This window comes from Frieseomelitta varia, unplaced genomic scaffold (genome assembly GCF_011392965.1).
Source record: "Frieseomelitta varia isolate USP_RPSP 00005682 unplaced genomic scaffold, Fvar_1.2 scaffold_326, whole genome shotgun sequence".
NCBI lineage: Eukaryota > Metazoa > Arthropoda > Insecta > Hymenoptera > Apidae > Frieseomelitta > Frieseomelitta varia.
The window spans coordinates 609,467-622,970 of record NW_025110064.1 but is presented as its reverse complement, the minus strand read 5'-3'; the positions used below and the strand labels follow the sequence as shown (position 1 = coordinate 622,970).

General features: G+C 24.0%; 3 protein-coding genes across 6 annotated transcripts; all 3 read left to right on the top strand.

Annotated features, from left to right (window-relative positions):
* Positions 1–342: 342 nt before the first annotated feature.
* Positions 343–2,526, top strand: LOC122530082 (synaptosomal-associated protein 29). Its single transcript, XM_043656742.1, has 2 exons — positions 343–745; positions 1,131–2,526. The coding sequence occupies exons 1-2, from the start codon at positions 476–478 to the stop codon at positions 1,644–1,646; spliced, it is 786 nt and encodes a 261-aa protein (XP_043512677.1). The 5' UTR covers positions 343–475; the 3' UTR covers positions 1,647–2,526.
* Positions 2,527–6,379: 3,853 nt separating this feature from the next.
* Positions 6,380–8,973, top strand: LOC122530079 (peptidyl-prolyl cis-trans isomerase FKBP4). 3 transcript variants are annotated; one of them, XM_043656733.1, is made up of 6 exons: positions 6,380–6,517; positions 6,968–7,301; positions 7,398–7,518; positions 7,591–7,838; positions 7,918–8,427; positions 8,673–8,973. In XM_043656733.1, the coding sequence occupies exons 2-6, from the start codon at positions 6,969–6,971 to the stop codon at positions 8,838–8,840; spliced, it is 1,380 nt and encodes a 459-aa protein (XP_043512668.1). In that variant the 5' UTR covers positions 6,380–6,517; position 6,968; the 3' UTR covers positions 8,841–8,973. The 3 variants fall into 3 exon arrangements, with proteins under 3 accessions (XP_043512668.1, XP_043512671.1, XP_043512669.1); XM_043656736.1 differs by having other exon boundaries at positions 8,662–8,816; XM_043656734.1 differs by having other exon boundaries at positions 6,507–6,650.
* A 655-nt stretch (positions 8,974–9,628) lies between these two features.
* Positions 9,629–12,584, top strand: LOC122530080 (GMP reductase 2-like). 2 transcript variants are annotated; one of them, XM_043656738.1, is made up of 7 exons: positions 9,629–9,730; positions 10,083–10,271; positions 10,621–10,740; positions 10,960–11,217; positions 11,331–11,519; positions 11,616–11,815; positions 11,881–12,584. In XM_043656738.1, the coding sequence occupies exons 2-7, from the start codon at positions 10,185–10,187 to the stop codon at positions 12,074–12,076; spliced, it is 1,050 nt and encodes a 349-aa protein (XP_043512673.1). In that variant the 5' UTR covers positions 9,629–9,730; positions 10,083–10,184; the 3' UTR covers positions 12,077–12,584. The 2 variants fall into 2 exon arrangements, with proteins under 2 accessions (XP_043512673.1, XP_043512672.1); XM_043656737.1 differs by having other exon boundaries at positions 9,654–9,730; positions 10,022–10,271.
* The last annotated feature ends 920 nt before the right edge of the window (positions 12,585–13,504 follow it).

Sequence of the window (13,504 nt, the reverse complement as noted above, 5' to 3'; positions counted from 1 at the left end):
ATTTACTTAAGTATTTATATTGTGCTTAATCTGTGACGTCATTACACGTCATTTTTGCCTATCTTTATCTATAGATCAAACTAAGTAATTCTTTTTACGAGCAACGTTATATGTTTATAACGTTTCTCTCTTATAAATGGAATAATATACTATATTTTTTATTGTATTTAAATTTACTTCTCTTTTTCAATAAAATGATTGTTCTCAAAGTTGAGAGGATTATAAAAGAGGATTATGAAATATTACTAGAAAAAGCTTTTAAATTAATTTTACAAATAAAACGATTGAGAATCACTGGGATGTATATATAGAAGGATGTATATATAGGGATGTATATATAGGGATGTATATATAGAATGCCGTCTAGTATAACGTAGCTTCAGATCTTACGTGTCTACGAATGTCGTTGTCTCGGACGATTTAATCAAATTTTGAAACAGATTTCAATATTGTTAAGTATCTAATACGCTACGAAATGGCAAATGAAAATTATTTGAGTGATCCGAACAATCCATTTTTCTCTCTCGAAGACGACATTGACGACGAAACATTTTTAAATAGTGCTCCACCGAGATCTGGTCACACAACTTACAATCAATATAATAATTTTGACAATGTTCTCGAACAAAAGCATCAACAATTATTACAACGAAAGAAAGAAATAGAAGAACGTACGATACAATCGACGAAAAGATCTATTTCGATACTAAGAGACTCTGAACAGATCGGAGCTGCTACTGCAGAGGTAACTAAAATTATTATTATTATTTGACTATTAAATAAATTGCTCTTTTGTTATATCTCGCTGTCTGTTGTTATTTTATGTTATTCCTTATTGTATATGCTTATTTAGAAAATTTTATTTACCTGTTTATTCAGTTTATTATCTATTACTTCAAGCTGTGTTTGACATGCAAGACAATTTTTAATAAAGAAAAATTATTCTACTTAAATTTAATATTTAATTTATCTAAATGCAATTTAATTTCATTAATTTATGAATTTGCATAAAATGTATTGAAATATCATATTTGTTTTGCGCAACATAGATAAAATGTTTATCTATTGTATGTTTGCTTTAATATATTTCATTACATTCATTTAGCTGTATATTAATTGTTTTATTTTAGGAACTCATTAGACAAAGAGAACAATTAGAAAGAACAGAAAAGAGATTAGACGATATTAATAGCACATTAAGATTTAGTCAAAAGCATATCCAAGGAATAAAAAGTGTGTTTGGAAGTCTTAAAAATTATCTCAGTGGTAAATCAATGGATGCACCGATACCATCAACTATATTATCAGAATCTTCTAGCTCTGAATCTATGACATCTCCTGCTCTATCAAATTCTTTAGAACAAGTACAAACTAATATGGCTAATGTGAGCCCAGCACTAAAGTTACATGGCCTGGATAATGATGTAGAAACAAATTCTTTAAGTAATAACGTGAGCAAGGTATTAGAAAAAAATTTAGATGAAATGAGCGGTTCATTAGCTAGATTAAAAGGTTTAGCTATAGGATTATCAGAAGAGATAGATTTACAAAATGACTTGATTGACAACATAACAGATAAAGCAGAAAAGACAGATATTATGCTTCAGAAACAAAACAAAGATCTTACTCATTTATTAAAAAAATAAGTTATATGTACAATACATAAAATAAAACAAAAGTGCTTAGTATATTAAATTCATATATTTCAAATAAATGTGTAATAAATATTGCCTTATTTAGCCATATCTAAAATATTTTATATATGTTATTTATTTTGTAAGATTGCTTTGATGTTTTATAATATACAAGTTACAATAATGTAAAACTTTACGAAAAAAAGACATAAAGGAAATACAATGCACTTCCATACTCATAATTATTATTTCAATATTAGTTTTATCTTTTTATACTTCGCATAATGTAAGAAATATAAATTTAGAATTAAATATATTTTACATCTTTTTTTCCATTGTCAAAAAAAAATTATATTTTTCAAATTAAATTATTTCTAACTTTTCTGTTAAACTTAATAAACTAAGTTTTAATACACTACTTTTTATAAATTTTATGTTAATATTTAAATCACACTATTGTATTATGTTTTGACTTTATATTTTAATCAATGGATTAAGAATGATATAAAATACTGTGATATAAAAAGTCAGCTGTAGTGAATAAGTCATAATATCTTATGACAACTCAGTGAACATTGTTATTAGAAAAACTATATAGTTTCTTAAATTAAATAAGCTTATTGAAGCAATCAATTACACTTGATGTAAAACATATCAGAAAATGTACTTTAAATAAATTAAATTAAGTAGTAATAAACATTACTAATTAAAGAAGTATATAAATTAAAGAAAATGGATTGAAAAACATAATTCTAAAAGCAATGTTCTATGTACTAAAAATTGTTTTAAATGTAACAAATTGTTACTTGTAGTAGAATAATTTATAACAAATTTGCATGTAGGCACTATCTTGTAAAGATAAATATAGCAATACATTATAAATCAGATTATTATAAAGGAAAATGTACAAATATTTAAACAAATTATAATTGGCAATTATGTAAATCTACTTTTTATCATTTTTATCATTATACATGTATTAAATGTTTGGTGATAATAGGTAAAAGTCAAAACATAAGAACATATATGTTATTACTTGGATAAAACCTATAAAATCTATTTGATAATTTGCGAATATTTTATATAATTATATGACAATAACATTAATTATATGACAAGTTGTAAAAGGAAAACATTCAAGTTTGTAACTAAAATTTCAATATTTCACTGCCACTAATATTGGAAAAAAATTTAAAAAAAAAGTATGTTACAATCATAGAATCTCATTTAAATTATATTATAATCTTTATATATATGTTTCATATAATTTTAATATTATTTAATATTATATAATATAAATATCACTATGCATATACATATCCTTAGTTATATTTTGTTTTCCTTCAAAAAAAAAGTTAATTTCTGTATTATATTTTTTATATGTAAAACTATACATGTATAATTTGATGTATATATATATATATATTATCTTTATATATTTTAAATGTGTAAAATAGAAAAACGATTACCTTTCTAAAATAGAGAAACGATAAAACATTATTATATAAATAAGAACTCATATTAATAATGTAAGAAAAATACAGTTAAAAAAATATCATTTGATTACGCAAATAATAAAACAGAAACGTTTGTCACAAGTCCAATATATTCAAAAAAAATCAGATTTTCCTATTTTTATTTACTTTTATTTCATTAAATATTGAAAATAATAATATGTATAATTATATTTTATTTTTAGATAGAAAAATAATTATTTTACAATATTTTATTAATTTTTTCATCTGTTCTAATTGCTTTAAATTGATTTGCCTGATGTTAAGGTTGTTGAGTGGTGCTGGTTTGTCCACCTGCAAATAAGTACAATAAATAAAATATTGTGCAAAACAATAGAAAACTTTTATTATAAACTAATTAATACTTCCAAAAAGAAGTATTTTAAATTCAAAATATTTAGTGACACAATTATTTAATATAAATTCCAAATTAATGCATTTAAATTGATTAATGTTGAAAAATAATAATTAGATATTTGTGAATAATTGAAATTTAAAACAAGTTTAAAAATAATGTTTGCTATTATACAAATTAGCTTACCACCATTAGTGCTATTATTTCTACCACCAAAATGTGACCATCGACAACCTGCTTTTCCATGATGATGGGAAGCCAAACGGACATTCATTGCGGATACCTATCAATAAAACAAATTTTTACTATACAACATACACAACATGATATTAAAATTGAAATATCTTTTAAAATAAGAATACAAATAACTTAACATTTCTTTAGAATAAATTACAACTTGCATTGATTAATGAATTAAAATATATTTGTATAGTTTTACTCGAGCATTAGTATTTACTGTTTACGTCGTATAATCACACGACTTTAAAGTATATAAAATTAATAATAAAAAAAATTGAAAATATATTATTTGCAATAAAAATTATAAAATTTAAATCGTTATTATAAGTAGTTATTAGTTGTTAATCATTTCATAAATACGTTAGTAAAATTATCATATATCAATGATAATGAAACGCCCTAAGCATGACAGATAAGTTATTTTCAAAACAAAGTAAGAAATGTAGAACATAAAATTGCCTTTATTATTCCTCTATAAAATTATTACAGAAAAATTTGAAAATTAACTATAGCACTTTTGTATGTATTGAAATCTTTCCTTCTTTTCCTTTCTTAGATCTGAAGATACGGTAAAATGAAATTGAAAAAAAATAATAATTACAGAAATGTCAATTCATTAGTACAGTACATATAATAATACTGAATTTTTGACATATAATGATATATCGATAAAATACAAATAATAAAAAGAATAAAAGATAGAATAATAAAATATTTAAGTACAAATAAATTTTGATATATTACTATTATTTGCAGTTTCTTAAGGATTAATATGATCGAAAACTAACATTTAATTTACATCATCAATTTTGATTTTAGGACGATTTTATTATTTTTTCTCGTTTTTCCTCCCGTCTCCCTCTCCTTTTTTTTGGTTCAAATATTACATTAACTATACGTATATGACAATAAATAATAGTATTAATAAATAAATAATGTTCTGTAAATTGTATTTATTACATTTCGATTCTTTTCTACAATTACAATGATTTATAACAGTAAACAAATGCATTTCAACTACTGTAAATATCAGCAAATCAATCTTTTAATCATATGCAAATCACATCTTTATTAATAGTGGACATAATGTATTAATGTTCTTGAATGTTTTTTAAAGTGATTTGGTCATTTATCTATGCACATACCTTAAAGATTATCATAAAATATTTTTTATCGCCATTTCTTCGGTTTGATAATAAAAGAAGTTTACGGAACATGTTAAAAGTAACATCTCTGCTTTGTTAAAATTAAAAAAAATACTATAGATTTCCATTTAAAATAAATGGAGATTGCTTATGAAAAATATACTATAGATAAATAAATGATAAAATTGCTTACCAATGAAAAATTTACTATGATTATCTTATAGAATTGTTTAAAAAATATACAAATTTTTAGATAATCAATGTTTATACCGTAAAGGATCTAATTTTGAGTTTATTGAGTGAAGTATAAGAGAAGATATTTTAAAAATCTTACCGCAATGAAAAGTAATAGAAAAAGAAAGAAATGCACATTAAACGACTTCATCTTAGGATGGTACAATCAAATTGAAAAAAAAACTCTCGTAATCTGAATGTCAGCGTATTTATACTTACATGTAGTACAATTAGAGTACTTATCTTGGATCAGAAAAATACATTTGTACAGTCACATTTCCTGTAATCTTCTATAAAAATTGCGCGTTTTTATCTTTTCTTTTTTTTTAGTCAATAGAATGACTAAAAAATAGGTGTTATTCAGTTATTATAGAATTTAATTGCAGCAAAATTATATAATTCTAATCATCTCAAAATCTGAAAAAAATCACAGTAACATGGTAAAATAGTAAAAACATCTTTTACGGAAACTTCCATTCATGCAAATAAATTTTTTTCTTTTGCTCGATTTATTTTACGATGTATTTTATTCGTATCAATTATAAATAAGGACACGTTTCCATTACCGTTATTAAATTCACATAATTATCATAAATTATGATGAATTAATGCATATGTCATGTCACTTTTCAATATTTTATTTTTGTTTCATACATGAAGCATATATTCCTAATACTCGCCCTATAATTATTTATTATTATGTATTATTATGTATTACACATATAATATTATATAATATATTATGTATAACATATAATACCTTATTAACAAATTCTATACTTGTATTGTGAAAGCAAGCATACAAACTATTCGATAGTTTTAATAATGAAAAAATTTAAAATAAATAAACATTTTTATAAGAAATATATTTACAACTATGTTTTTTAGATTTTATTTAAAAGTTTAGAAATACTTAAACTTGTACTTATCTTCGTGAATAATAAGAGGGTTAATAATAATAAACATTTCTATACGGACATTTTCATTGGATATCAACACTGCATTTAGAATTACAGAGCCATCTTTAAATATTCGTATTGGATTTGTTCGAAAATTCCTGCATCTATTAAAAAGAAAGTGTAAAAAAATTCTATAAGAAAAGAAATAATGTGCATAAAACGTAATATTTTACTTCTATTAACGTCAATTTGTAGTAATATATAAAAGCTATATGAAATTCTTACTCCAATAAGTGAAACTCTAAATAATTTATTCATAAAATAAGATGAGATATATGAATAAAATATATTTTGCGTGCATGTTTTTTTATAAACTAATTTTTATTAAAAATCATAAAATCAATTTCTCGTGTAAAATATATCGATATCATAATATCGAGATATACTGCAACTAAAAGTCGATAATCGATACAGAAACGAAGCTTTAGAATTTCTGGTAAGTTCTATGAAATTGATTACTTTAAACGAACTGCGAGGTCAGTTAGTTTCTGGAATTTACTTGAACGTGTCTTTGCTATTATATAAAGCGATATTTTATAATAAAAGTATCATTTGAAAATTTTAAAGAAGTAAGTATTTTTACATATTTTATATATTTTCATTTCTGTGAGTAAACAAATATATATTTGTATACATATTTATATTTTCTTCCATTTCTATGATGACTACATTAATGTTCATTGTTTTTGTTAAGAATTGTGTAGAGAAATTACATAATTCATATATAAACCTCCTTCTCGTATTGAGTTTCAAAGAAATTTTATTGTATATTATTTTTTTGCTGTTTGCTTTACGATTTTATGTTGATAATCAAATTTATTGCTTTTAGAAAGAATAAATAGAACTAAATAAAAAATGTATTTAATGTTTGTTTTTTTGAATTTAGAATGGCTGTAGACATATCTCCAAATAAAGATCAAGGTGTTCTGAAAGAAATAATTAAAGAAGGTGTGGGAGATGAAACTCCATCACCTGGAAATACTGTAATAGTACATTATACAGGTACTTTATTGGATGGAACAAAGTTTGATTCGAGCAAAGATCGTAACGAACCATTTCAGTTTGAACTTAAAAAAGGAAGTGTAATTAAAGCATGGGATATAGGAGTAGCTACTATGAAAAAAGGTGAGGTTGCAATATTGACATGTGCTCCTAAATATGCATATGGGAAAAACGGTAGCCCACCTAAAATTCCTCCAGATGCAACACTTAAGTTTGAGGTAAATTATTAAGTTAAAATCTTCAATGAATTTAATATCAATATGTTTAAAATAAAACATGCTGATAATATATTTAAAATTTCAATTTAATTTCAGATCGAAATGATTGATTGGAAAGGAGAAGATTTAAGTCCTGAAAAAAATGGAAATATTGAAAGATATCAAATTGTACAAGGAAAAGATTACATTACTCCGCAAGAAGGAGCTTTAGTAAATGGTAAATATAAATTGTATGATATTTTTATTTGTCATTACTTCCATCCTACTTAAAATTTTCTTTCTTTTTTAGTACATTTAGTAGGAATGTATAATGGGAAAATATTTGAAGATAGAGATGTACAATTCTCCCTCGGAGAAGGAGAAGATTGTGGTGTTATAGAAGGTGTAGAAAAAGCATTGGAAAGCTTTAAAAGTGGAGAAAAATCGAGGCTCAAGATTAAAAGCAAATATGCATTTAAAAACGTTGGAAAACCTGAATTTGATATTCCACCGAACGCAACTGTAGAATATATAGTAGAATTAAAGAGCTTTGAAAAAGTAATTATTCCATTAAGATATGCAAAATGATAAATTAATTGTATTATTCTTTAATTAACATATTTTATATATATTTCAGGCTGTCGAATCTTGGTCCTTGAAGAATAATCAACAAGTAGAACAAGCTAAAATCTACAAAGAAAAGGGAACAAATTATTTCAAGGCAAATAAGTATAACTTGGCAATTAAAATGTACAAGAAAATTACCTCATTTTTAGAATATGAAGGTAGCTTTGAAGGGGATCTGAAAACACAAAGAAATGATCTTATGTTATCAGCGCACTTAAATTTGGCATTATGTTACTTAAAAATGGATCAAAATGTTGAAGCAAAGGATTCGTGTAACGAAGCTTTGAAACTAAGTCCACAAAATGAAAAAGCTTTATTCAGAAGAGGACAAGCATATCTTGCACTAGCATCACCTGAAATTGCAATTAAAGATTTTCAGGAAGTTTTAAAAGTAGAACCAAAAAATACAGCAGCTGTGAAACAAATCGGAATTTGCAATAATTTTATTAAAAAACAATTAGCAAAAGAGAAAAAACTATATGCAAATATGTTTGATAAATTTGCCCAAGAGGATAAGCAGGTTTGTGAGAAACAACAATAATCTTATGTAATATGGGCCAGAAGTATTTAATTTTTTTTATGTACACTTATATGTATGAGTTTAATCATTAATAGCATGTCTTATTTATAATATATATTATAATTCCTAATAAAAATAATATGTAAAGCACAATAATGTTTGTTAAATAAAATTAAATCAGGTGCATATTAAAAATAAATTTCTGACATGATACGTTTGACCATAAAGTGTTAGTAATGTCACAGAAGGAAGAGGAAAAGCTGCGGGATCAACCAGATGTGATGTGTGGGGCCTTGGGTGAATGGGGACAGGAAGAGCGACCAGGAGGTAGAGATGCAACCGCCTTTGAAAAGGAGAATCCTAATATACTTATGCTCAATGCTAATGGTACTGACGAATTTCAAAATATGTAAAATATTGACTATTTCTATACCCCATTTCTTACACTGCCCCAGTTTTGACTGCCAACAAAATGAAATTCTGTTAACTATTGGTTTGTAATGCGTTTCAAATAGCACTACTTCAATAGCATCATATAAAAATGCATGTCATATAGTTTATTAATATTCTGTGACATACGATATTGCCTAGTCAAGAAATTTCATATTTTGTATAATTAAATCAGAGCTTTTTTCTCGTTCATTTTTTATAGAAATTTAACATCACAAATATTTAAATCATACAATAAGAATTATCAAATTTAATTCAAATTTCCTTTGTAATGTAATTGATATTTATTCATAAACCTGTATTTAAAATTACAATGTTTACATTTATATCATTACATATTTTCATTCCATATAATTGTAACTACAATATGATAAAATTGAATGATAATATATAATTCTTGAACAAGTTACATTCTTGAACTTCATTTACTTGTAAATAATTTTATAAATTACGATAACATAAGGTAAGTGATGTTTTATATTACTAAAAATTAAAAATTTTAATATATTAGTATATTATTTTTTATAATAAAACTATTTTTCTAAATTAAAAATTAATAGAAAAATGCAAGTTTAGTAGTGAAAATTTGTAAAATTCTTTTTAAATATTAAAATGTATGTTTCGGTCTTTAATAATTATTTAAATGTTACATAGTATATTTTTACAAATAAAAATATGTAAATGATTTTTTATATAAACAAATATTTATGTTCGCTTTTAAAATTTTGAAATAAAGATACATATATACATGTAACTATGTATTAAAGAATTTTTACTAACTCGCTTAGCAACAGTAATGTTGATGCAGCAATAAAGGTTGTGACAAAAAACTGATAGCTTAGATAGTTGAAACGTAAGTATCAAGACTGTAATGATTTTTCTTATTACAATTCCAACAGACAGTAGATAAATGAAATTATATTAAATAAAATATATAAGAATTTAAAACTTGTAGTATGATAAGAAATCATACAATAGAATTAACTAAAAGTAAATTGTAAAAATAAATATCGTAAAATATATTAAATTGTATATTTATATTTTTGGTATTGGCTATTATTATTATTTTTTTTAAATGAATATTGCAATATATCTTGTAATTTCATTGGTAACTGTTATTTCTATATGTTCAAACCAATGATAGGTCTCAATGTACATGTATTACTACCACAAATTCGGCAACTATTAACAGTACACATATTTAGGAGATCAGCGTGAAACTATAGACGCATATAATCATTACCCCTCAATAGGATTGAATTCAAGTCATTTGTTAAGAGTAATTGAGGAATTACTTGTTTTTTAAAATGCCTAATATTATAAATGACATCAAGCTAGATTTTAAAGATGTTTTATTACGTCCAAAAAGGAGTACGTTAAAAAGCAGAGCCGAAGTAAGTACTATTTATGTATATAAATTTTATGAAGCTCGATGTCAAATCTATATTTATTTATTATAATAGAATCTAATCAAGTTCCATATATTTTATTGCAATGTTTTATAATATTGTTATAATGCACATTTTTTATAATACACGGTGTTATATGTCTATAAAGTAACACTGTTCTCATAAAGCTTTTTATCACTTTATTACTACCAAAAACAAATAATAACAAATAGTAAATTTTATTTCATAGCCATAAAAAATTTGGCATATATATTTATGTACTTCATTCTTTTTAAATATTTATTAATGTAATCTGTTGTACAATATTAATGAAGAATATATGTTACAATTTTAGGTCGATTTATTTACAGAAATTACATTTCGTAATTCAAAACAAACTTACAAAGGGGTACCTATAATCGCCTCAAATATGGATACAGTAGGAACATTTGAAATGGCTAAAGCTTTAGCGAAAGTATGTGTCCAATGTTTATTTTTTATTTTACTATAATAGAACTAATATTTCTTTATAATAAAAATTATTATAGTTAATAGCTATATATTGATCTATTAAAATATTTAAAAAAAATTTCTATTATATTAAATATAGCATTTTAACTATGTTGTTCTATTGTAGAGTTTCAAAATGTGAACAAATTTGATATTTTCATATCCCATTTTATTATATTTTTAGTTTGGTCTATTTACTACTGTTCATAAGTATTATTCAGTGCAAGAATGGAAAGATTTTGCTACTGAAAATCCTAAGGATCTGAAATATGTAGCTGCCAGTTCTGGCACAGGAAAGGAAGACTTTGAACGGTTGTCAAATGTCTTAACAGCTGTACCCGAATTATCTTTTATTTGTTTAGATGTAGCTAATGGTTATTCTCAACATTTTGTTGAATATGTTAGGAAAGTGAGAGCTGAATTTCCTAATCACACAATAATTGTGAGTAATGATATTATATCATAATTTAAAAAAAAAAAAAAACAAGAACTTAATTCTTTATTATAAATTCAGATCTTGTATTTAAAAGTAAATATTTATTAATGTTATTGTAGGCAGGAAATGTAGTTACTGGTGAAATGGTAGAAGAATTAATATTATCTGGAGCTGATGTGATAAAAGTTGGAATTGGTCCTGGATCTGTATGCACTACGCGAATGAAGACTGGTGTAGGATATCCACAATTAAGTGCTGTAATTGAATGTGCAGATGCAGCTCATGGCTTAAAAGGACATATTATTTCTGTAAATAATAATATATTATATTTGTATATGTATAATATGATTTTTTTTTATGATACATAATACAAAACTTATTATGATAAATGTATTTTATTTTAGGATGGTGGTTGCACTTGTCCAGGTGATTTAGCGAAAGCTTTTGGTGCTGGAGCAGATTTTGTAATGGCAGGTGGTATGTTTGCTGGACACGACGAATGTGGAGGTGATACAATAGACAGAAATGGCAAAAAATATAAACTGTTTTATGGTATGGCTTCCAACACAGCAATGAAAAAACATGCTGGAATTGCTGAATATAGGTTAGTATATAGAATTATTATTTTGAAAGTAAAATATATTCTTAAGTTTATTTTAATGTTTTTAGATCATCAGAAGGTAAAACGGTGGAAGTGCCTTATAAAGGTCCAGTGGAAACTACTGTATTAGATATATTAGGTGGTTTGCGATCTGCATGCACATATACAGGCGCTGAAAGATTACGTGAACTACCACGTCGTGCTACATTTATACGTTGTACACAACAATTAAATCCAATGTACGGTCCGCCACCAGAAATCTGAAGTCATTTTAATTATCAAATCTATTGTAGTACACATGTAGGAAAAATATTACTGAATCGATTAACAAATGCTATTATTTGCTGGCAAATAATGTTTATGTAAAAATTTAAAAGCTTCAAGTAATGTAAGTGTACATACATTTTGATGACAATTTTAAATTGCACTGAATTTAGTGAGTTCTAAAGAAATAACGCTTAAAAGCACAAACATATATTTTATTTTTATATTTATATTCTTTTTATGAGTGATTCATACTTGACTGTACATAAACATATATATGTCGTTACGCATATTCAATATACAAATAGAATCTGTCAATATTAGACTTAAATATTCCTAAATGTATTTTGTAAAATGATTCTATAAAATTAGAAAAATTGTGTTTGATACACATGCATATATAACTTTTATTAAGTTAATTACATATGTACATATGTATAAAGTAAATTTACGTACAGTGCATGTGTGTAGTACAAATTATTTTAAATATATATAATATATATGCCAAATATAAGATGCTAATAAAAATATTAAAAGCTGGAATTTTGAAATATCGAATTGATTATTTTATGAATAATAAATAATTACATCTCAAATTATGTTTCATTAAAGAATTTTTATTTCTCTTCTTCAAATTAATATAATTTCAAAATATAATATTTTTACAAATCGTCATAAATAGATTTGCTTTCATGTAAAAATTGTTGATGCCAATATTTTATATTAATAAATACCGTACATTCTAAATATCCATTTTTTGAATTTGTTAACACGTATGAAAAATAAGTTCCTGAAACATTTTCATTATTTTTACGTAACGTCATAATTATAAAATTACAATATAATTTTTAAAAAAGCATTAATTAATTAAATAATATTGTATATTAATCTTCTAATAAAATTAAATAATTACTTACTTTGATTATAAATTGTAATATATAAAACATAAATTTAAATATACATTTTTTACACTTATTGCTGTAATATAAAATAAAAATATTCTTCTGAATTTATATTTATAAAATTCCTCATAGTTATTAATCATGTCTAATATAATGTCGGATATTGGAAAACAGAAACATACTCTCACAATTTGAGATTATAAAAAAGTGAATACATGTTACTAAAAATCATACCAAATCACAGCCAGTTTAACTCAACTGCAACAAAAAGGATAAATCAAAATTTGTATTTTCATATTATAAAGTTCTAAAAAATACAATTTTAATAGAATTCATTTTGTAATTATTATTATTGCCTATGTGTAGAGATTATAATTCAATAACATCAATTTTTATAAAATTTTATTTCAATCATATTATTTTCCTATGTTTAAATAGATTTATACATACAGATATTCAACCATAAAAATAAACTATATTTATGTATAGTATTAACAACAGATACAAGTATACAAAACAAATAAAA